The 24,594-nt window shown below is 47.1% G+C and overlaps 2 protein-coding genes across 10 annotated transcripts in view; one reads left to right on the forward strand and one right to left on the reverse strand.

Annotated features, from left to right (window-relative positions):
• The window catches only part of LOC139254510 (zinc finger protein 664-like), a 77,885-nt gene that overhangs the window by 39,060 nt on the left and 14,231 nt on the right, over positions 1-24,594 (forward strand). The window lies entirely within an intron of this gene.
• The window catches only part of LOC139254506 (zinc finger protein 436-like), a 38,371-nt gene continuing 17,359 nt past the window's right edge, over positions 3,583-24,594 (reverse strand). For 5 of the 9 annotated variants that reach the window (XM_070873725.1, XM_070873726.1, XM_070873722.1 and 2 more), the window contains exon 3: positions 3,583-5,197. In XM_070873725.1, the coding sequence (XP_070729826.1) occupies positions 3,914-4,867 (954 nt within the window). In that variant the 5' untranslated portion in view covers positions 4,868-5,197 and the 3' untranslated portion in view covers positions 3,583-3,913. Of the gene's footprint in view, positions 5,198-13,253; positions 13,502-15,559; positions 16,497-24,594 lie in introns of those variants that run through there. The other 4 variants (XM_070873728.1, XM_070873729.1, XM_070873727.1 and 1 more) reach the window with 4 other exon arrangements.

Below are 24,594 nucleotides of genomic sequence, written 5' to 3' on the forward strand. Positions count from 1 at the left end.
ACAGATATGATGTGATTGGGATTACAGAGACGTGGCTCCAGGATGATCAGGGCTGGGAACTCAACATCCATGGGTATTCAACATTCAGGAAGGATAGAATAAAAGGAAAAGGAGGTGGGATAGCATTGCTGGTTAAAGAGGAGATTAATGCAATAGTTAGGAAGTCATTAGCTTGGATGATGTGGAATCTATATGGGTAGAGCTGCAGAACACCAAAGGGCAAAAAACATTAGTGGGAGTTGTGTACATACCTCCAAACAGTAGGAGTGATGTTGGGGAGGGCATCAAACAGGAAATTAGGGGTGCATGCAATAAAGGTGCAGCAGTTATAATGGGTGACTTGAATATGCATATAGATTGGGCCAACCAAACTGGAAGCAATATGGTGGAGGAGGATTTCTGGAGTGCATAAGGGATGGTTTTCTAGACCAATATGTCGAGGAACCAACTAGGGGGGAGGCCATCTTAGACTGGGTGTTGTGCAATGAGAGAGGATTAATTTGCAATCTCATTGTGCAAGGCCCTTGGGGAAGAGTGACCATAATATGGTGGAATTCTACATTAGGATGGAGAATGAAACAGTTAATTCAGAGACCATGGTCCAGAACTTAAAGAAGGGTAACTTTGAAGGTATGAGGCGTGAATTGGCTAGGATAGATTGGTGAATGATACTTAAGGGGATGACTGTGGATGGGCAATGGCAGACATTTAGAGACCGCATGGATGAACTACAACAATTGTACATTCCTGTCTGGCGTAAAAATAAAAAAGGGAAGGTGGCTCAACTGTGGCTATCAAGGGAAATCAGGGATAGTATTAAAGCCAAGGAAGTGGCATACAAATTGGCCAGAAATAGCAGTGAACCTGGGGACTGGGAGAAATTTAGAACTCAGCAGAGGAGGACAAAGGGTTTGATTAGGGCAGGGAAAATGGAGTCCGAGAAGAAGCTTGCAGGGAACATTAAGACGGACTGCAAAAGTTTCTATAGATATGTAAAGAGAAAAAGGTTAGTAAAGACAAACATAGGTCCCCAGCAGTCAGAATCAGGGGAAGTCATAACGGGGAACAAAGAAATGGCAGACCAATTGAACAAGTACTTTGCTTCGGTATTCACTAAGGAGGACACAAACAACCTTCCGGATATAAAAGGGGTCAGAGGGTCCAGAAAGAAGGAGGAACTGAGGGAAATCCTTATTAGTCGGGAAATTGTGTTGGGGAAACTGATGGGATTGAAGGCCGATAAATCCCCAGGGCCTGATGGACTGCATCCCAGAGTACTTAAGGAGGTGGCCTTGGAAATAGCGGATGCATTGACAGTCATTTTCCAACATTCCATAGACTCTGGATCAGTTCCTATCGAGTGGAGGGTAGCCAATGTAACCTCACTTTTTAAAAAAGGACGGAGAGAGAAAACAGGGAATTATAGACCGGTCAGCCTGACCTCAGTAGTGGGTAAAATGATGGAATCAATTATTCAGGATGTCATAGCAGCGCATTTGGAAAGAGGTGACATGATAGGTCCAAGTCAGCATGGATTTGTGAAAGGGAAATCATGCTTGACAAATCTCCTGGAATTATTTGAGGATGTTTCCAGGGAGAACCAGTTGATGTGGTATATTTGGACTTTCAGAAGGCTTTCAACAAGGTCCCACACAAGAGATTAATGTGCAAAGTTAAAGCACATGGGATTGGGAGTAGTGTGCTGACATGGATTAAGAACTGGTTATCAGACAGGAAGCAAAGAGGAGTAAATGGGTACTTTTCAGAATGGCAGGCAGTGACTAGTGGGGTACCACAAGGTTCTGTGCTGGGACCCCAGCTGTTTACACTGTACATTAATGATTTAGACGAGGGGATTAAATGTAGTATCTCCAAATTTGCGGATGACACAAAGTTGGGTGGCAGTGTGAGCTGCGAGGAGGATGCTATGAGGCTGCAGAGTGACTTGGATAGGTTAGGTGAGTGGGCAAATGCATGGCAGATGAAGTATAATGTGGATAAATGTGAGGTTATCCACTTTGGTGGTAAAAACAGAGAGACAGACTATTATCTGAATGGTGACAGATTAGGAAAAGGGAAGGTGCAACGAGACCTGGGTGTCATGGTACATCAGTCATTGAAGGTTGGCATGCAGGTACAGCAGGCGGTTAAGAAAGCAAATGGCATGTTGGCCTTCATAGCAAGGGGATTTGAGTACAGGGTCAGGGAGGTGTTGCTACAGTTGTACAGGGCCTTGGTGAGGCCACACCTGGAGTATTGTGTACAGTTTTGGTCTCCTAACTTGAGGAAGGACATTCTTGCTATTGAGGGAGTGCAGCGAAGATTCACCAGACTGATTCCCGGGATGGTGGGACTGACCTATCAAGAAAGACTGGATCAACTGGGCTTGTATTCACTGGAGTTCAGAAGAATGAGAGGGGACCTCATAGAAACGTTTAAAATTCTGACGGGTTTAGACAGATTAGATGCAGGAACAATGTTCCCAATGTTGGGGAAGTCCAGAACCAGGGGTCACAGTCTAAGGATAAGGGATAAGCCATTTAGGACCGAGATGAGGAGGAACTTCTTCGCCCAGAGAGTGGTGAACCTGTGGAATTCTCTACCACAGAAAGTTGTTGAGGCCAATTCACTAAATATATTCAAAAAGGAGTTAGATGTAGTCCTTACTACTAGGGGGATCAAGGGGTATGGCGAGAAAGCAGGAATGGGGTACTGAAGTTGCATGTTCAGCCATGAACTCATTGAATGGCGGTGCAGGCTCGAAGTGCCAAATGGCCTACTCCTGCACCTATTTTCTATGTTTCTATGTTTCTAAGGTAAGAGCTCAAGGGATTGGGGGCAATATATCAGAATGGATAGAGGATTGGCTACCTAACAGAAAACAGAGTCAGCAGAAATGGGTCATTTTCTGGTTGGCAAACTGTAACTAGTGGGGTGCCGCAGGGATCAGTGCTGGGGCTTCAACAATTTACAATTTATATTAATGATTTGGATAAAGGGACCGAGTGTAACGCAGCCAAATTTTCTGATGACACAAAGTAAGGTGGTAAAGCAAGTTGTGAGGAGGACGCAAAGAATCTACAAAGTGATATAGATAGGCTCAATGAGCGGGCAAAAATCTGGCAGATGGACTATAATGTGGTAAAATGTCAGGTTAGCTCCTTTGGTAGGAAAAATAAAAAAGCAAATTATTATTTAAATGGAGACGATTACAAAATGCTGTAGTGCAGAAAGATCTGGGGGTTCTTGTACATGAAACTCAAAAGATTAGCATGCAGGTAGAGCAAGTAATCAGAAGGCAAATGGAATGCTGGCCTTTATTGCAAGGGGGATAGAGTATGAAAGTAGGGAAGTCCTGCTACAATTGTACAGGGCATTGATAAGACCACATCTGGAGTACTGCGCACAGTTTTGGTCTGGACTTGACTCCATTCCCGTGCCAAGGGGATTGCGACACCAGATGGGAGGGGCAACATTTGGGGACACTGATTCCCCACTAATTCCCATTCCCCTTCTTTCTGGTGGATAATGGAGGGGCCACTGTGTGTAATGTGCAAGTCAGTAAGAATTGTCAGCAAGCTCTTTCTAATTGGAGATTTTATTCAGTGGAAACTTTCACACACTATTGTAGATTTTGTACCAAAGATCAGTTTAGGATTAAAGTAAAAGTTCAGAATTTTATTGCAAACTAACTTTCTGTTGAGAGTTGCTGAATTAAGGGGAAAGGTAACACACAGCGTTTCTTAAATGGACACTGCAGCCCCGAGAACACAATCAGCAATATATCCAGAATATTAAAGTCCAGCCCAGTAATAGGGTTATCAGCAGAAACAAACCCCAACTGTCAGAATGAACATGATTCAGTCGGGATGTGATTCACAGCAGCAATAACAACAGATTCCAACCCCTGCAGTCACTTGTGAACTCGCTGGTGTCTCAGCAGGTGGGATGATGTAGTGAATCCCTTCCCACACTCAGAGCAGGTGAATGGCCTCTCCCCAGTGTGAACTTGCTGGTGTCTCAGCAGGTGGGATGACCGAGTGAATCGCTTCCCACACTCAGAGCAGGTGAACGGCCTCTCCCCAGTGTGAACTCGCTGGTGTGTCAGCAGGTCGGATGACCGAGTGAATCCCTTCCCACACTCAGAGCAGGTGAATGACCTCTCCCCAGTGTGAACTCGCTGGTGTCTCAGCAGGTGGGATGAATGAGTGAATCCCTTCCCACACTCAGAGCAGGTGAATGGCCTCTCCCCAGTGTGAACTCGCTGGTGTTTCACCAGGTCGGATGAACAAGTGAATCCCTTCCCACACTCAGAGCAAGTGAACGGCCTCTCTCCAGTGTGAACTCGCTGGTGTTTCACCAGGTCGGATGAACAAGTGAATCCCTTCCCACACTCAGAGCAGGTGAACGGCCTCTCCCCAGTGTGAACTCGCTGGTGTATCAGCAGGTGGGATGACTGAGTGAATCCCTTCCCACACTCAGAGCAGGTGAACGGCCTCTCCCCAGTGTGAACTCGCTGGTGTGTCAGCAGGTGGGATGATGTAGTGAATCCCTTCCCACATTCAGAGCAGGTGAATGGCCTCTCCCCAGTGTGAACTCGCTGGTGTGTCAGCAGGTGGGATGATGTAGTGAATCCCTTTCCACACTCAGAGCAGGTGAACGGCCTCTCCCCAGTGTGAACTCGCTGGTGTGTCAGCAGGGTGGATGACTGAGTGAATCCCTTCCCACACTCAGAGCAGGTGAATGGCCTTTCCCCAGTGTGATTGAGTCGATGAATTTCCCGCTCTGATGGTGATCTGAATACCTTCCCACAGTCACCACATTTCCACGGTTTCTCCATGGTGCGGGTGTCCTTGTGACTCTCCATGGTTGGATGATCAGTTGAAGCCTCGCCCACGCACAAAACACGTTTACAGTTTCTCCGCGCGGTGAATGGTGCGATGTTTTTTCAGGATGTGTAACTGGCTAAAGCTCTTTCAATAGGCAGTGGAACACTCACTCGGGTGTGTGTGTCTCGGAGCCTTTCCAGTCACACTGACATTTGAAATCTTTTCCCACAGGCAGAACAGACAAACATTTCTCCTTTCACTTTCAAAGGCTGATGATATTCAAGTCCTGATGAATCGATTGACTCCGTCAGATCTTGATGTGATGTTTGGTTTGTGCTTCCTGTCTGAAAATCTCCCCTTCTAATATTCTGTAAAAGGAGATAATAAAACTCATCACTGTCAGTACAAGACAGAAATTCAGAATAGACAATCTAGGGACCAAGTTTCGACAGGAGTTGCTCCTATTTTTTTGGAACAACGAGTTTTTTTGAGAATCCTAGAAATCGCAATTCTCCCCATTTAGTTTGCTCCAGTTTCAGTCGGTTAGTTCAGTTTTTTTTCCGTTCAGTTTCTTTTTAGTTCAGTTTTTTTTCCCAAAAGGGGGCGTTACCAGCCACTTACGCCTGTTTTGGCCATTTAAGTAAGTTGAGACAGCGAAAAGTTACTCCAAACTAACTTAGGCCTGAGTCAATGTCCATTTTGATATGCTCAGAAAAACCTTGCGGACACTTTAGCAATCAGGCGCAGGTAGCCAGAGTTAAGGGGAGGGGGAAGTGAAGTTAGAGGATTTTCCAAAGCATTAAACACTTCTCTTTTAAAAATAAAGAACCATCATCAATAATAAATGATCAATAAATAAATAAATAAATAAATAAATAAATAAATTTAAAAAATCAATAAATCAATAAATAAAAAATTATAAGTTCCTACCTCACCTACTGCAGCACCGATGCGTTGGGGAGCACCGGGAGCCCTCCAGCAGCACACGGCCCACACTTAGCCCTGCCTGCCTGATTACATTTTCAAGGGGAAGAGCTCGGGTGTGCCCCGCCGTCGAGGAGGTGGTCCGGTGGGGCCCGCTGCCGAGGAGGTGGTCGGGCGGCCCCATCGTGGAGGAGGTGTTCAGGCGGGCCGGCTAGGGCCTTGAGGTAAGAGCAGTGGTGGCGAGGTGAGGCCCGAGGTTGGGCAGCGGCGAGGCAAGGCCCGAGGGTGAGCAGTAGCGAGGTGAGGGACGGTGAGGCGAGGCCCGGGTTTAGGCAGCAGCGAGGCGAGGGACGGTGAGGCAGGCAGGCTACTCGACCAGGGAGAGGGTCACCCGGAGCCACAATGCGCTGGGAGGACCAGGAACTACTGCGCATGTGCACAGACTCCACTGGGCACGCGCGCAGCTGCCGGCACTTTTTCGGCGAAGGGCTGTAGCTCCGCCCCCCACTGCTTCTGCTGCGCTGCACCCAGTCCAAAGCAGGCCTGATCATCGTGGAGAATCCCGAGGTAAGTATTAGGTGCGCTTTTCCTTCTAGAAAGTCGACGGACCTCTCGGAGGTGCGCCATTCTACGGGTCGGTCGAAACTTGGCCCCCGAGTTTCCATGGAACATTCTTTCCTCTCTTGTTCTTCCAAAGCTGTAAATCCCTGTCCCACACATTGTCCCTCCTGCTGTGCTGAAATCCAAAACTATCGCACATTTTTAGACTGTTTCTCCTCCACTCCCAGTTTTCACCACTAATACTGGCTGGGTTCAGTTCTACATTCACTGGTTCCCCTCCCTCTCCTCCCCTGAAGGTGCTGACTCTGGCTGGGTTCAGTTCTACATTCACTGGTTCCCCTCCCTCTCCTCCCCTGAAGGTGCTGACTCTGGCTGGGTTCAGTTCTACACTCACCAGTTTCTCTCCAGTAGTGACCTATGTGCCCAATCTCCCTGTGTGAACCTCAACAGTGAGTGTCGACAGGCTTTTCCACTGTCCTCACCTGAGGCCTCACACGTGCATTTTCCAGCAGGGTCACTGGACCCTCCTCCCAATTACTCAGTTTCTAAATGATAAGCGGATAAGGGGTTATGAGGAGTGGGCAGAGAACATAAGAACATAAGAAATAGGAACAGGAGTAGGCCATACGGCCCCACGAGCCTACTCTGTCATTCAATAAGATCATGGCTGATTCGAGCATGGACTCAGCTCCACTTACCCGCCCGCTCCCCATAACCCCTTATCGGTTAAGATACTGTCTATTTCTGTCTTAAATTTATTCAGTGGCCCGGCTTCCATACCTCTCTGAGGCAGCAAATTCCACAGATTTACAACCCTCTGAGAGAAGACATTTCTCCTCATCACAGTTTTAAATGGGCGGCCCCTTATTCTAAGATTATGCCCTCTAGTTCTAGTCTCCCCCATCAGTAGAAACATCCTCTCTGCATTCACCTTGTCAAGCCCCCTCATAAATCTTATATGTTTCGATAAGGTCACCTCTCATTCTTCTGAATTCCAATGAGTAGAGGCCCAACCTACTCAACCTTTCCTCATAAGTCAACCCCCTCATCCCCGGAATCAACCTTGTGAACCTTCTCTGAACTGCCCCCAAAGCAAGTATATCCTTTCGTAAAATTGGAAACCAAAACTGCATGCAGCATTCTAGGTGTGGCCTCACCAATACCTTATATAGCTGTAGCAAGACTTCCCAGCTTTTAGACTCCATCCCCTTTGCAATAAAGGCCAAGATACCATTGGTCTTCCTGATCACTTGCTGTATCTGCATTTCATGCACAAGTACCCCCAGGTCCTGCTGTACTGCGGCACTTTGCAATCTTTCTCCATTTAAATAATAACTTGCTCTTTCATTTTTTTCTGCCAAAGTGCATGACCTCACACTTTCCACATTATACTCCAGCTGCCAAATTTTCGCTCACGCACTTAGCCTGTCTATGTCGTTTTGCAGATTTTGTGTGTCCTCCTCACACATTGCTTTTCCTCTCATCTTTGTATCATCAGCAAATTTCGCTACGTTACAATCAGTCCCTTCTTCCAAGTCATTAGTATAGATTGTAAATAGTTGGGGTCCCAATACTGATCCCTGCGGCACCCCACTAGTTACTAGTTGCCAACCCAAGAACGAACCATTTAGCTCGACTCTCTGTTTTCTGTTAGTTAACCAATCCTCTATCCATGCGAATATATTGCTCCCAACCTCCTCAATATTTCATCATAAGTTCACACACTCATCTCTGAAATCAACCTCGTGAACCTTCTCTGAACTGCCTCCCCTCTCCTCCCTTAAGATGCTAACTTTGGCTGGGTTCAGTTCTGCACTTACTGGTTCCCCTCCCCTCCCCTGAAGATGCTGACTCTGGCTGGTTTTAGTTCTGCACTCACTGGTTAACATAAGAAATAGGAGCAGAAGTAGGCCATACGGCCCCTCGAGCCTGCTCCGCCATTTAATACGATTATTCGTGATCCGATCATGGACTCAGGCCCACTTCCCCGCCCGATTCCCATAACCCCTTATCGTTTAAGAAACTGTCTATTTCTGTCTTAAATTTATACAAATGTCCCAGCTTCCACAGCTCTCTGAGGCAGCAAATTCCACAGATTTACAACCCTGAGAAAAGAAATTTCTCCTCATCTCAGTTTTAAATGGGCGGCCCCTTATACCAAGATTATGCCCCCAAGTTCTATTCTCTCCTTTCAGTGGAAACATTCTCTCTGCATCCACCTTGTCAAGCTCCCTCATAATCGTATATGTGTTTTGATAAGATCACCTCTCATTCTTTTGAATTCCAATGAGTAGAGGCCCAACCTACTCAACCTTTCCTCATAAGTCAGCCCCCTCATCTCCGGAATCAACCTGTGAACCCTCTCTGAACTGCCTCCAAAGCAAGTGTATCCTTTCTTCAATATGGAAGCCAAAAGTGCACGCAGTATTCCAGGTGTGGCCTCACCAATACTCTGTACAACTGTAGCTAGACTTCCCTGCTTTTATACTCCATCCCCTTTGCAATAAAGGCCAAGATTCCATTGACCTTCCTGATCACTTGCTGTACCTGCATACTAACCTTTTGTATTTCATGCACAAGTACCCCCCAGGTCCCACTGTACTGCAGCACGTTGCAATTTTTCTGCATTTAAATAACAACTTGCTCTTTGATTTTTTTTCTGCCAAAGTGCGTGACCTCACACTTTGCAATATTATACTCCATCTCCCAAATTTTTGCCCATTCCCTAAGCTTCTGTCCTTTTGCAGATTTTGTGTGTCCTCCTCACTCATTGCTTTTCCTCCCATCTTTATATCGTCAGCAAACTTGGCTATGTTACACTCGGTTCCTTGTTCCCAGTCGTTAATATAGATTGTAAATAGCTGGGGTCCCAGCACTGATCCCTGCGGCAACCGACTAGTTACTGATTGCCAAACCGAGAATGAACCATTTATCCCGACTCTCTGTTTTCTGTTAGTTAGCCAATCCCCTATCCATGCTAATATATTGCCCCCATCCTCCTCAACATTTCCTCATAAGAACCCCCTCATCTCCGGAATCAACCTCGTGAACTTTCTCTGAATTGCCTCCCCTCTCCTCCCCTGAAGATGCAGACTCTGTCTGGTTTCAGTTCTGCACTCACTGGTTCCCCTCCCACTCCTCCCCTGAAGGTGCTGACTCTGGCTGGGTTCAGTTCTACATTCACTGGTTCCCCTCTCTCTCTTCCCTGAAGGTGCTGACTCTGGCTGGGTTCAGTTTTAGACTCACTGGTTCCCCTCCCCTGAAGGTGCTGACTCTGGCTGGGTTCAGTTCTTCACTTACTGGTTCCCCTTCCCTGAAGGTGCTGACTCTGGCTGGGTTCAGTTTTAGACTCACTGGTTCCCCTCCCCTGAAGGTGTTGACTCTGGCTGAGTTCAGTTGTATACTCGCATGTTCCCCTCCCTCCCATCCGCCTCTTCCCTGAAGGCGCTAACTCTGGCTGTGTTCAATTTCACATTCACTGTTTCCCCTCCCTCCCCTCTCCAGCAGGCAGAGTTTAGGGAGCTAGCAGGGAGATTAAAAAGCAGGACCTCAAAAGGTAGTAATCTCTGCATTACTCCCAGTGCCACGAGCTAGTGAGTACAGAAATAGGAGGATAGAGCAGATGAATGCGTGGCTGGAGAGATGGTGCAAGAGGGAGGGCTTTAGATTCCTGACACATTGGGACCACTTCTGGGGGAGGTGGGACCTGTACAAACCGAATGGGTTGCACCTCAACAGAGCCGGACCAATATCCTTGTGGGAGGGTGAGGGGGTTTGCTAGTGTTGTTGGGGAGGATTTAAACTAGCTTGGCAGGAGGATGGAAACCTGACAATAGATTCAGCAGGGAGGGGAGCAAAGCTGGAATTAGAAAGCAAAAATAAAGAAAGTGAGTTTGAAGGAGAGAGGAAACAAGCAGGAAAAAAGGGTAAAAAAACAAACAAACTTAAAGGCACTTTGTCTAAATGCACGTAGCATTTGTAACAAAATAGATAAGTTGACGTAACAAATTGAGACAAATGGGTATGATCTGATAGCCATTACAGAGACGTGGTTACAAGGACCAGGAATTAAATATTCAGGGGTACTTGACAATCCGGAAGGACAGACAGAAAGGAAAAGGAGGTGGGGTAGCTCTATTGATAAAGGATGGAATCACTGCAATAGTAAAAAAACGATATTGTCTCAAATGATAAGGATGTTGAAACAGTTTGGGTGGAAATAAGGAACAATAAGGGGAAAAGGTCATTGGTGGGCATAGTCTATAGGCTCCCGAACAGTAGCAACTCTGTTGGTCGCAGCATAAACCAGGAAATAGTGGGGGCTTGTAAAAAGGGAACAACAATAATCATAGGTGATTTTAATCTCCATATTGATTGGATAAATCAAATTGGTCAGGGCAGCCTTGAGGAGGAGTTCATGGAGTGCATAAGGGACAGGTTCCTTGAGCAGTATGTAACGGAACCAACCAGGGGGCAGGCTATCTTAGATCTGGTCCTGTGTAATGAGACAGGATTAATAAACAATCTCCTAGTAAAGGATCCCCTCGGAATGAGTGATCATAACATGATTGAATTTCAAATTCAGATGCCGGGTGAGAAAGTTGGATCTCTAATCAGCGTACTAAGCTTAAATAAAGGAGACTATAAAGGTATGAGGGCAGAGTTGGGTAACTTGGACTGGGAAAATAGATTAAAGTGCAGGACGGTTGATGAACAATGGTGTACATTTAAGGAGATATTTCACAACTCTCAAGAAAAATCTATTCCAGTGAGGAGGAAAAGGTGCAAGAGAAAATAGAGCCATCCGTGGCTAGCTAAAGAAATAAAGGACGTTATCCATTAAAAACAGGGCATACAAAGTGACCAAATCTAGTGGGACGACAAAAAACTGGGAAGCTTTTAAAAACCAGCAAAGAATACCTAAAAAATGAGTAAGAAAGGGAAGATAGACTGTGAAAGTAAACTAGCACAAAATATAAAAACAGATAACAAGAGTTTCTATAGGTATATAAAAAGGAAAAGAGTGGCTAAAGTAATTGCTGGTCCTTTAGAGGACGAGACCGGGGAATTAGTAACAGGGAACAGGGAGATGGCAGAAACTCTGAACAAATATTTTGTATCAGTCTTTACGTTAGAGGACACTAACAATATTCCAACAGTGGATAGTCAAGGGGATACGGGGGGGGGGGGAGGGGGAGGAACTTAACACAATCACTAAGGAAGTGGTACTCAGTAAGATAATGGGATTAAAGGTAGATAAAACCCCTGGACCAGATGGCTTGTATCCTAGAGTCTTAAGAGAAGTAGCGGCAGGGATTGTGGATGCATTGGTTGTAATTTACCAAAATTCCCTGGATTCTGGGGAGGTCCCAGCAGATTGGAAAACTGCAAATGTAATGCCCCTATTTCAAAAAGGAGGCAGACAAAAAGCAGGAAACTATAGACCAGTTAGCCTAATATCTGTGATTGGGAAAATGTTGGATCCATTATTAAAGAAGCAAAATTCAGTCATGCAGAGTCAGCATGGATTTATGAAGGGGAAGTCATGTTTGACAAATTTGCTGGAATTCTTTGGGGATGTAACGAACCTGGTGAATAAGGGGGAACCAGTGGATGTGGTGTATTTGGATTTCCAGAAGGCATTTGACAAGTTGCCACATAAAAGGTTACTGCACAAGATAAAAGTCCACGGGCACGGGGGTAATATATTAGCATGGATAGAGGATTGGCTAACTAACAGAGAACAGAGAACAGAGAATCAGGATAAATGGTTCATTCTCTGGATGGCAACCAGTAACTAGTGGGGTGCCACAGGGACCAGTGCTGGGACCCCAACTATTTACATTCTATATTAACGATTTGGAAGAAGGGACTGAGTGTAACGTAACCAAGTTTGCCGACGATACAAAGATGGGAGGACAAGTAAAATCTGCAAAAGGACACAGAGAGGCTCAGTGAGCGGGCAAAAATTTGGCAGATGGAGTATAATGTTAGAAAGTGTGAGGTCATGCACTTTGGCAGAAAAAAAATCAAAGAGCAAGTTATTATTTAAATGGAGACAGATTGCAAAGTGCCACAGTACAGTGGGACTTGGGGATACTTGTGCATGAAACACAAAAGGATAGTATGCAGGTACAGCAAGTGATCAGGAAGGCCAATGGAATGGAGTTTAAAAGCAGGGAAGTCTTGCTACAGTTGTGCAACGTATTGGTGAGGCCACACCTGGAATACTGCATGCAGTTTTGGTTTCCATATTTACGAAAGGATATACTTGCTTTGGAGGCAGTTCAGAGAAGGTTCACTAGGTTGATTCCGTGAATGAGGGAGAAAGCTTGAGTAGGTTGGGACTCTACTCATTGGAATTCAAAAGAATGAGAGGTGATCTAATCAAAATGTATAAGATATAAGCGGGCTTGTAAAGGTGGATGCAGAGAGGATGTTTCCACTGATGGGGGAGACTAGAACTGGAAGGCATGATCTTAGAATAAGAGGCCGTCAATTTAAAACAGAGATGAGGAGAAATTTCTACTATCAGAGAGCTGTAGAAGCTGGGACATTGAATAAATTTAAGACAGAAATAGAGAGTTTCTTGAATGATAAGGGGATAAGAAGTTATGGGAAGCGGGCAGGGAAGTGGAGCTGAGTCCATGATCAGATCAGCCATGATCTTATTGAATGGTGGAGCAGGCTCGAGCAGCTGTATGGCCTACTCCTGCTCCTATTTCTTCTGTTCTTATAAGGTGCTGTCTCTCTCTGGGTTCAGTTCCACACTCACTGGTTCCCCTCCCCTGAAGGTGCTGACTCTGGCTGGGTTCAGCTCGACACTCTCACTGGTTCCCCTCCCCTGAAGGTGCTGACTCTGGCTGGGTTCAGTTCGAGACAGACATCATTCACTGAATTCCTGCATCAAAATGGCCGCGCACGCGCTGTTCTGCTCACTGAATCAAAATGGCCAACCGTTGAACCTGCCTTCCTACACCAAGATGGCCGCCGATAGCTTGGGTCTGTGATCGGGAGAAAGCCCGTAAGCTGCAACTGCCGATATTCCGGTTATTGTTTCGGGCTTGCGGCGGGCACCGGTTGTTCATGAAGCCTCCCCGGCTCCCCGCTGGTCTATTATTCCGCTCTGTCCCGCTGAAAAGGACACTTCTTTAGAGCCGGTCTAAAATGTGTCCCCTCCGCCATTACACGACCCGCGCCTGCGCACTGAGCTCCTGTAGTCTGGGTGAGGCACATTCTCGCCTGCGGGGCATGCTGGGTACATAAGACCATGAGAAATCGGAGCAGTAGTGGGCCACCCGGACCCCCCGAGCCTGCTCCCCATTCAGTAAGATCTTGGCGGGTCTGATCATAGACTCAGCTCCCCAGAACCCTTTACTCCCGAACCACACCTAGAGGACTGTGCACAGTTTTGGTCTCCTTATCTAAGGAAGGATATATTTGCCTTGCTTAGATACAGAGTAAAGCTTCCTCAACACAGTTCCACCAGACATTCCAAGGGCAAGTGCAACACAAGTTAAATACGAAGTATATCTCCCTCTAACCTGTCCCAAGCATTCCAGAGTAGATACTGCATTGGTTAGATAGAAACATAGAAAATAGGTGCAGGAGTAGGCCATTCGGCCCTTCTAGCCTGCACCGCCATTCAATGAGTTCATGGCTGAACATTCAACTTCAGTACCCCATTCCTGCTTTCTCGCCATACCCCTTGATCCCCCTAGTAGTAAGGACCTCATCTAACTCCTTTTTGAATATATTTAGTGAATTGGCCTCAACAACTTTCTGTGGTAGAAAATTCCACAGGTTCACCACTCTCTGGGTGAAGAAGTTCCTCCGCATCTCAGTCCTAAATGGCTTACCCCTTATCCTTAGACTGTGACCTCTGGTTCTGGACTTCCCCAACATTGGGAACATTCTTCCTGCATCTAACCTGTCTAACCCCGTCAGAATTTTAAATGTTTCTATGAGGTCCCCTCTCATTCTTCTGAACTCCAGTGAATACAAGCCCAGTTGATCCAGTCTTTCTTGATAGGTCAGTCCCGCCATCCCGGGAATCAGTCTGGTGAACCTTCGCTGCACTCCCTCAATAACAAGAATATCCTTCCTCAGGTTAGGAGACCAAAACTGTACACAATACTCCAGGTGTGGCCTCACCAATGCCCTGTACAACTGTAGCAACACCTCCCTGCCCCTGTACTCAAATCCCCTTGCTATGAAGGCCAACATGCCATTTGCTTTACAGAGTAAAGCTCCCTCTACACAGTCCAAAACACTCCCAGGGTAGGTACAGCATGGGTTAGATACAAAGTTAATCTCCCTCTATGCTGTCCCATCAAACAGTCCCACAACAGGCACAGCACGGGTTAGTCAAAGAGTAAAGCTCCCCATGGACTGATCCATCAAACACTCCCATCGCAGGTACAGCACGGGATAGGTACAGAGTAAAACTCCCTCTACACTGCCCCATCAACCACTCCCAGGGTAGGTAAAGCACAGGTTAGATACAGAGTAAATATACCTCTATATTGTTCCATCAAACACATCCAGGGTGTGAGTTAGGACACAGGCAGCTGAGTTTTGGATCAACTCTAGTTTATGTAGGGTGGAATATGTAGGAGTGCGTTGCAATATAAAAGTTCAGAAGTAACAAAGGCATGGATGAGGGCTACGGCAGTGGATGAGCTGAGGCAAGAGCAGAGATGGGCGATGTTACAGAGGTGGAAAAAGGCAATCTTAGTTATGCTGCGGATATATGGTCAAAAACTGATTTCAAGGTTAAGTATGACACCAAAGTTGCGAACAGTCTGGTTCAGCCTCAGACAGAAGTTGGGGAGAGGGATGGGGTCAGTCGCTAGGGAACTGAGTTTGTGGCAATGACAATTACAAATATCAGAATATTTCGCTGCCCTTTCATGTGCAAAATGTGTGGATGAGTTTTTAAAAATTAAATTGGTTCCAAAAACGGATTAACTGTTCCAGAAATTAACGGATTTCAAATCTTATGCAAACCAGTTCAATAAAGGGGTAGTTCAAAGGATTTCAGCTGAGTTTAAAGTGAGACACTGCCGTCTACTACAACCACAACTCATGTACTCAAACAGAACAAGTTTGGGGTTTGATAGAAGGTGAACTAGGTGAGAAATGATATAAGTTAGATTAAGAAAAAGCACTAAAATGGAACAGTCGGTAACAGAACATCAATTCGTCTCCTCTGATCATGGAGGAACCAAATATTCGACACAGTGTTTGAAACAAAGATAATTTATTCAATATTTATGCACAATATTAATCGCCAGCACAGGTATAGGGGTTATTAAGATCATCAGAAACAAAGAAGAGTTGCCAGAATGAACATGGTTTAGTGCCCAATGTAATCACAGTAAATCCTGTTCTATTTACAAATGCAGCCTTTCTCCTCAGCCCGTTTAAAACTGGGATGAGGAGCAATTTCTTCACTCAGAGGTTTGTAAATCTGTGGAATTCTCTGCCCCAGGGAGCCGTGGAGGTTGGGTCATTGAATATATTTAAGGCGGAGATAGACAGATTTTTGAGCAATAATGGAATAAAGGGTTATGGTGAGCAGGCAGGGTGTTAAGTACTCCACAAGACTGAGTACTGTGAGTAAAAACTAATGTGACCTTAGTCTCTCTAATACAACTTCAGAGTGCCTAAGCAGCATGGCAGACAACCTTTTATACTCCCTTGCACGAGTTATTCAGGTGACCGTTGGGCTTCCAACAATTATGCCCTCTGGTGGCATGTCTTACACAGTTACAATGTTTACATACATAACATCACGCCCTCCCAAAGTCTTTGATACAAATTATTTATAAGTTGAGACAATCCGGGGCCCTACGCTTCCTGGTTGATCGTCTGAGTTCAAACTCCGGCATGGGTGAGTTGGTCGGACTTTTGCTGCACTGAAGCACAGCTGGTCTGACAGGACTGTTGGGAATGGTGGGTTCATCCTCTTGATTGATAGTGAGGTCGATTGATGGTTGGGTGTGTGTTCGTGTGTTGATGATGGTGATGTCCTCCTTCGGTTGTTCCTGGTTGTCGGTGAACTGCAGTTTGGTCTGATCCAAATGCTTTCTGCACGTTTGTCCATTCAATAGTTTGACTACAAACACACTATTCCCCTCCTTGGCCAAGACAGTGCCAGCGACCCATTTATGACCATGACTGTAATTAAGGACAAACACAAGGTCGTTAACATCAATGTCACATGATACAGCCACGCGATTGTGGTACATGTTTTGCCGGCGACGTCGGGTTTCCACATGATCATTTAGATTCGGGTGGACTAGGGAGAGCCTGGTTTTGAGTGCTCTCTTCATTAACAATTCTGCAGGGGGAGCCCCAGTGAGTGAGTGGGGTCGCATCCGGTAGCTGAGCAGAACCCGAGATAAGCGGGTCTGCAAGGAGCCTTCCGTCACACGTTTCAAGCTCTGCTTGATAGTTTAGACTGCCCGTTCTGCTTGACCGTTGGATGCGGGCTTAAACAGGGAAGACCTGACATGCTACATGCTTGATGCCATCGCGGGTCATAAACGTGATGAATTCTGAGCTGGTGAAACATGGTCCATTGGCACTGACAAGGACATCGGGCAAGCCAGGGGTGGCGAACATAGCCCGCAGGCTTTCAGTGGTGGCAGTGGATGTGCTGGATGACATGATTACACATTCCATCCTTTTAGAGTAAGCGTTCACTACAACTAAAAAACATCTTTCCGAGAAAGGGGCCAGCAAAATCTATGTGGATCCTGGACCACAGTTTGGAGGAGCATGACCACAGACTCAATGGAGACTCCCTTGGTGCATTGCTCAGTTGTGAGCACGTGTTGCACTGGTGTACGCATGACTCTAAGTCCGAGTCAATGCAGGGCCATCAAACATGCGACCTGGCTATAGCCTTCAGCATGATTATGCCTGGGTGGATATTGTGTAGGTCATGTATAAACGTTTCCCTGCCTATTTTTGGGCAAAACCACATGATTACCCCATAAGAGACAATCCAACTGCATGGAGATTGCAACTTTGCGTCAGTGTAATGGCTTAATTTCATCTTGCATTTCCCCGGGAACGGCTGACCAGCTCCCATTGAGGATGCAACCTTTTACAAGTGATAGCACAGGATCCTGGCTGGTCCAGGTCCTGATGTGGCGAGCAGTGACGGGTGACCCCTCGCTCTCAATAGCATCCATGACCAGAAGCAAGTCTGCGGGCTGTGCCATTTCCACCCCGGTAGTGGGCAATGGTAGCCGACTGAGGGCATCAGCACAGTTCTCCATGCCTGGTCTGTGGCGGATAACATAGTCATAGGCAGACAATGTTAGTGCCCATCTTTGGATGTGGGATGAAGCATTATTGTTTATACCTTTGTTTTCTGAAAACAGTGAAATGAGCAGTTTGTGGTCGGTTTCAAGCTCAAACTGAAGTCCAAATAGGTATTGGTGCATTTTCTTAATCCCATATACACATGCTAATGCCTCTTTCTCAACCATACTGTAGGCTCTTTCAGCCTTAGACAGACTTCTAGATGCATATGCAACCAGTTGAAGTTTTCCCGATACATTGGTTTGCTGTAACACACAGCTGACCCCGTACGAAGATGCATCACAAGCTAACACTAATCGTTTACACGGGTCATTCAGTACAAGTAACTTATTGGAACAAAGTCGGTTTCTGGCCTTCTCAAAGGTTGTCTCTTGTGATTTACCCCAAACCCAGTCGTCACCCCTCAGTAGCAACATGTACAACGGTTCCAGCAAAGTGCTTAACCCGGGTAGAAAGTTACCAAAATAGTGAGGAATCCCAGGAACGAACGCAGCTCCATCACATTCTGTGGTCTGGGTGCATTCTTGATGGCCTCTGTCTTTGAGTCCGTTGGCCTGATGCCGTCTGCCGCAATCTTTCTCCCCAAAAATTCGATCTCTGGCACCAGGAAAACACACTTGGAGCGTTTCAGCCCAAGTCCCACTCTGTCTAGTCGACTTAGAACCTCTTCCAGGTTGTGCAAGTGTTCGGTGGTGTCTCGACCGGTGATCAGGATGTCGTCTTGAACACAACGGTGCACAGAACCGATTTCAGCAGACTCTCCATGTTCCTCTGGAAGATGGCAGCAGCCGAGCGAATCCCAAAAGGGCATCTGTGGTATATAGACAGTCCTTTGTGCATGTTGATGAACATCAATCTTTTCGTAGATTCAGCCAGCTCCTGTGTCATGTAGGCGGAGGTTACAACTTGGTGAACGACTTCCCCCTCCCCCCCACCCCCCCACTAATGTTGCGAACAGGTCATCCACCTTGGGTAGCGGGTACTGGTCTTGTAAAGAGACTCGATTGTTACCTTGTAGTCTCAGCAGATTCTGACCATGCCATCGCTTTTAACACCGGAACAATCAGACAGGACTACTCGTTGAACTCAACTGGTGATATGATTCCCTCTCGTTGAAGTCTGTTCAGCTCAATCTCGACTTTCTCCCTCATCATGTACGGAACTGCTCGGGCCTTGTGATGAATGGGCCTTGCATCAGGGACTAGATGGATCTGCACCTTGGCACCTGTGAAGTTGCCGATGCCTGGTTCAAATAGTGACGGAAACTTGCTCAGTACTTGGGCGCACGAGGCATCATCCACTGAAGATCGTACTTTGATGTCATCCCAGTTCTATTGAATCTTTCCCAGCCAGCTTCTGCTGAATAGCATTGGGCCATCGCCTGGTACAATCCACAGTGATAAATCATGCACAGCTCCATGATCCGATACCTTAACCGCTGCACTGTCAATGACTGGTATGAGCTTTTTGGTGTAGGTGCACAGCTTTGTCTGAATCGGGCTCAGTTTGGGCCTTTGTGCCTTGTTGCCCCACAGTTTCTCAAAAGCCTTCTGGCTCATAATTGACTGACTCGCCCCCGTGTCCAACTCCATTGATACCGAAATACCGTTCAATTTGACTTTCAGCATGATAGGAGGGCTCTCGGTGGTGAAGGTGTGTACCCCATACACTTCTTCCTCGGCTCGAGTTGCCTCTCTTGTTTGTTCTGCGAGATCCATGCCGGATCGATCATCCTCTGCCAACTCTGCCACGAGGTGAGTTGCAGCACTCTTGCACATTCGCTGGAGGTGCCCAATTGTTTCGCTGCCGTTGCACACGTAGTGGTTGAATCGACTTTGATGGACTCGATGATTACCTCCGCAGCGCCAACATGGTGTGAATGGATTTGCATTCATGCCCAATGGCGGACTCTGAGTCAGCCTAGGTCTTGCAGCTGCAGGCGTGTAGGCCCTGCCATATACAGTTCTGCCTGCTAGTGACATTATTTTATGCACAGTACTTGCCGGTGAGCTTCGATGCTGGGAAGATATCTGTCTGGTATTATCGCTTGTGGATATGAATGCCTGGGCTATCGTGATAGCCTTGCTCAGGTCTAGGGATTCGGCAGACAGAAGCTTGCGAAGAATGACCTCATGGCCGATGCCAAGCACGAAAAAGTCCCGCAGCATTTCCCCCAAAAATCCATCAAATTCACAAGTTCCCACCAGGTGTCTCAGGTCAGCGACGTAACTCGCCACATCCTGGCCCTCGGAGCGGTGGTGCGTGTGGAAGCGATACCTGGCCATTAAGACGCTCGCCTTCAGCTTGAGATGGTTACGAACCAGCGTACACAACTCTGTATATGTCTTCTCCGCTGGTTTTTCTGGTGCTAGCAGATTCTTGATGAGGCCGTATATTGTGGACCCACACACAATGAGGAGAATTACCCTACGCTTGATCGCTTTATCATCCCCATCCAGCTTGTTGGCTGCGAAGTACTAGTCGAGGCGCTCAACGATGGCTTCCCAACCTTTGCCCTCGACAAATCTCTCTAAAATACCAACAGCAGCCATGACCGCGTGAAAGTTTGTGATCTGTTCCTCGTCGCCAATTGTTAAGTATGGAAGAACTCCACAAGACTGAGAACTGTGAGCAAAAACTGATGTGACCTTAGTCTCTTTAATACAACTCCAGAGCACCTAAGCAGCATGGCAGACAACCTTTTATATTCCCTTGCATGAGGTGTGCAGGTGATCCTGGGGCGTCCAACAGTTGCGCCCCCTGGTGGCAAGTCTTACACAGTTACAATGTTTACATACATAACAACCTGGATCCACATTTTCTTGTCCCAAAGTCTAATGTCCCTGTGTTTTTTCTATGAGAAATGTCGAGATGTGAAAGGAGGGAGGAAATGGGACTCGGTCAGAAAGAAGGTTCCTGACATGAACAATTCATGAGGCTGTTTTCTGACTCGTCTGCGTGAGGTTTATTAAAAAAAATGAAATTAAAATCGACGGGTCTCGTGACACTGCGTTGTCAATAGTAGTTTCAAACCCTAATCACTAATTCGTAAACCGAACATCGTATCGACTATCCCCAACCAATAACCAGCGGGCCCAACCATTAACCCCAATCCTAACCAATAATCACCGGCCCCAACCACTAACCAATAATCACCGGCCCCAACCACTAACCCCAATACTAACCACCAGCCCCAACCACTAACCCCAATCCTAACCAATAATCACCGGCCCCAATCACTAGCCCCAATCCTAACCAATAACCACCGGCCCCAACCAATAACCACCGGCCCCAACCCTAACCAATAACCACCAGCCCCAACGCTAACCAATAATCACCGGCCCCAACCATTAACCCCAACGCTAACCAATAATCACCGGCCCCAACCATTAACCCCAATCCTAACCAATAATCACCAGCCCCAACCATTAACCCCAATCCTAACCAATAATCACCAGCCCCAACCATTAACCCCAATGCTAACCAATAATCACCAGCCCCATTCATTAACCCCAATCCTAACCAATAATCACCAGCCCCAACCATTAACCCCAATGCTAACCAATAATCACCAGCCCCAAACATTAACCCCAATCCTAACCAATAATCACCAGCCCCAACCATTAACCCCAACGCTAACCAATAATCACCAGCCCCAACCATTAACCCCAATCCTAACCAATAATCACCAGCCCCAACCATTAACCCCAATCCTAACTAATAATCACTGGCCCCAACCACTAACCCCGAAACCTATACCCAAATCCCAGCCTGTAACTAACGATTATTGACGGGGATCAATGGAGGACCTAATGTCATGATAAAGCAAGCATTTGAAACAATGATCTCGATTAAAGAAATAGTGCAATGTGTGATAGTGACAAGAGATTCAATCAACGAGACCAGCCAAATCAGCAATGACGATTACAAAGATCAGAATATTTCAAAGGCTGTCACATGCAATATGTGTGGAGGAGTTTAAAAAAATCAGATCCAAAAAGGGATAACTGGTACAGAAAATAACAGATTTAAAATCTTATGCGAGATATTTCTATAAAGGGGTGGGTCTGAGAACATCCAATGAGTGTAAAGTGAGACACCACAGTTCAGTCTATCACACCCACAAGCCATGTACACAAACGGAACAAGCTTGGGATTTGATGTGATAGAATGCGAACTAGATGAAAACTGAAATAATCTAGTGTAAGAAAAGGCCCAAAAATAGAATAGTCGGTAACAGAACATTAATAAGTCTCATCATAGAGAAATCAAATATTCGTCACTGTGTTTGAAAAAAGCTGATTTATTTAATATTTATCCAGAATATTAAACTCAAGCCCAGTTATAGGGTTATTAATATCAGCAGAAATAAAGCACGATTGCCATAGTCAACATGATTCAGTCCTGGATGTGATTACTTCTTCGGCGGTCCCTTGTATCGAGGATGACTTGCTTCCTCACCAAAAAGGGATGAGTTCACAGGTGTTTCAATGAAGGACCTAATATTCCAGGTCCTGAACTACATGTTGAAGGGTGGAAGATGCCTGTGCATGGATTTCTTTTAATGTGTGATGGCCGTTGTACACCGGCCACCACACGGGCTTGACCGAGCTAGGTCTTGTTCCAGTGGCAACTGGAGACAAGCTCTGCTGCACTGACCTCGTGCACACACATATCACAGTGTGGGCTGGGCCCGTGCTGCCCCTGGGCCCTGAACTCACACCTCTCCAGGGCCCCGATCACGTCCCTCTACAATCTCTCACCGCTCCTTCGCCCCGACCTCGCCGCTCCTCTGCTGCTTGCCACCTCTCCTGCTGTACTTGCCCATGCTCCAATCAGTGACCTTGATTTTGGTGACTTCCAATCCAGTCGCCCTTCTCCAAGTCGTCGCCCTCTTGCACCAGCTCGTACTGCTCCCTGAAGTGGCCTCCACGCTGCTCCCAGGCCGCCGCACCTCCGCTCCTTTTATGGCCCCGACCTGCCGCTGGTGGTTTCTCGCAGGTCGGGGCCTCCACGCTGCCGTGATTAACAGCAGCAATAACAGCAAAATCCATCCACTGCAGGTTGTTGTGAACTCGCTGGTATCTGAGCAGAGTGCATGACTGAGCGAATCCCTTCCCACACGGAGCAGGTGAACGGCCTCGCCCCAGAGGACATGATGCGTCAGCAGATCTTTTGTGCTTTTAAAGCTCTTCGCAGTCAGAACATTTAAATGATCTTTTAACAGTGTGAACAAGTCAGTGTGTCAGAAGAAACCCACACTCAATGCAGGTGAATGCGCTTGTGTCAGGAGCTTGGATAACTGAGTGAATCCCTTCCCACCTACACAGAGCTAGTAAACGGTCTCTCCCCAATGTCATCATCATAGGCAGTGCCTCGGAATCGAGGAAGACTTGCTTCCACTCTTAGCATGAGTTCTTAGGTGGCTGTACAGTCCAATACGGGAACCACAGTCTCTGTCACAGGTGGGACAGACAGTGGTTGAAGGAAAGGGTGGGCGGGGAGCCTGGTTTGCTGCACGTTCTTTCTGCTGCCTGCGCTTGATTTCTGCATGCTCTCGGCGAAGAGACTCGAGGTGCTCAGCGCCCTCCTGGATGCACTTCCTCCACTTCGGGCGGTCTTTGGCCAGGGACTCCCAGGTGTCAGTGGGGATATCACACTTTATCAGGGAGGCTTTGAGGGTGTCCTTGTAACATTTCCTCTGCCCACCTTTGGCTCATTTGTCGTGGATGAGTTCCGAGTAGAGCGGTTGCTTTGGGAGTCTCGTGTCTGGCATGAGAACTATGTGGCCCGCCCAATGGAGCTGATCAAGTGTGGTCAGTGATTCAATGCTGGGGATGTTGACCTTGATGAGGACGCTAATATTGGTGCATCTGTCCTTCCAGTGGATTTGTGGGATCTTGCGGAGACATCATTGCTGGTATTTCTCCCGCGACTTGAGGTGTCTACTGTACATGGTCCATGTCTCTGAGCCATACAGGAGGGCGGGTATTACTACGGCCCTGTAGACCATGAGCTTGGTGACAGTTTTGAGGGCCTGGTCTTCAAACACTTTTTTCCTCATGCAGCCGAAGACTGCACTGGTGATGGTGTTGGATCTCGTCATCAATGCCTGCTCTTGTTGATTGGAAGTGCCCGAGATAAGGGAAGTGGTCCACGTTGTCCAGGGCCATGCCTGGGGGGGGGGGTGGGGGGGCGGGCAGTGCTGTGTGGTGAGAACAGGCTTGTGGAGGACCTTTGTCTTACTGATGTTTAGCGCAAGGCCCATGCTTTCATATGCCTTGGTAAGTACGTTGACTATGTCCTGGAATTCAGCCTCTGTGTGTGCACAGACGCTGGCATCGTCCGTGTACTGTAGCTCGATGACAGAGGTTGGAGTGCTCTTGTTCGTAGCCTGGAGGTGGTGAAGGTTGAACATTTTCCCACTGGTTCTGTAGTTTAGTTCCACTCCAGCGGGGAGCTTGTCAACTGTGAGGTGGAGCATGGCAGCGAGGAAGATTGAGAAGAGGGTTGGGGCGATGACGCAGCCCTGCTTGACCCCAGTCCGGCTGTGGATTGGGTCTGTGATGGATCCACGCAAGGATCACGACCTGCATGTTGTCGTGGAGCAGGCGAAGGATGGTGACATACTTTTGGGGGGCATCCGAAACTGAGGAGGATGCTCCATAGACCCTCGCGGTTGACAGTGCTAAAGGCCTTTGTACGGTCGAAGAATGCCATGTATAAGGGCTGGCGCTGTTTCCTGCATTTTTCCTGCAGCTGTCGTTCTGCAAAAATCATCTCCGCTGTGCCCCGGAGGGGACAAAATCCATACTGTAACTCCAGGAGGAACTCCTCGGCCATGGGGAGAAGGCGATTGAGGAGGACTCTAGCAACGACTTTCCCAGTGGCTGATAGCAGGGAGATTCCCGAGTCGGACTTGTCCCCTTTTTTAAAGATGGTC

Source organism: Pristiophorus japonicus, unplaced genomic scaffold, assembly GCF_044704955.1.
Source record: "Pristiophorus japonicus isolate sPriJap1 unplaced genomic scaffold, sPriJap1.hap1 HAP1_SCAFFOLD_557, whole genome shotgun sequence".
Taxonomy (NCBI): Eukaryota; Metazoa; Chordata; class Chondrichthyes; family Pristiophoridae; genus Pristiophorus; species Pristiophorus japonicus.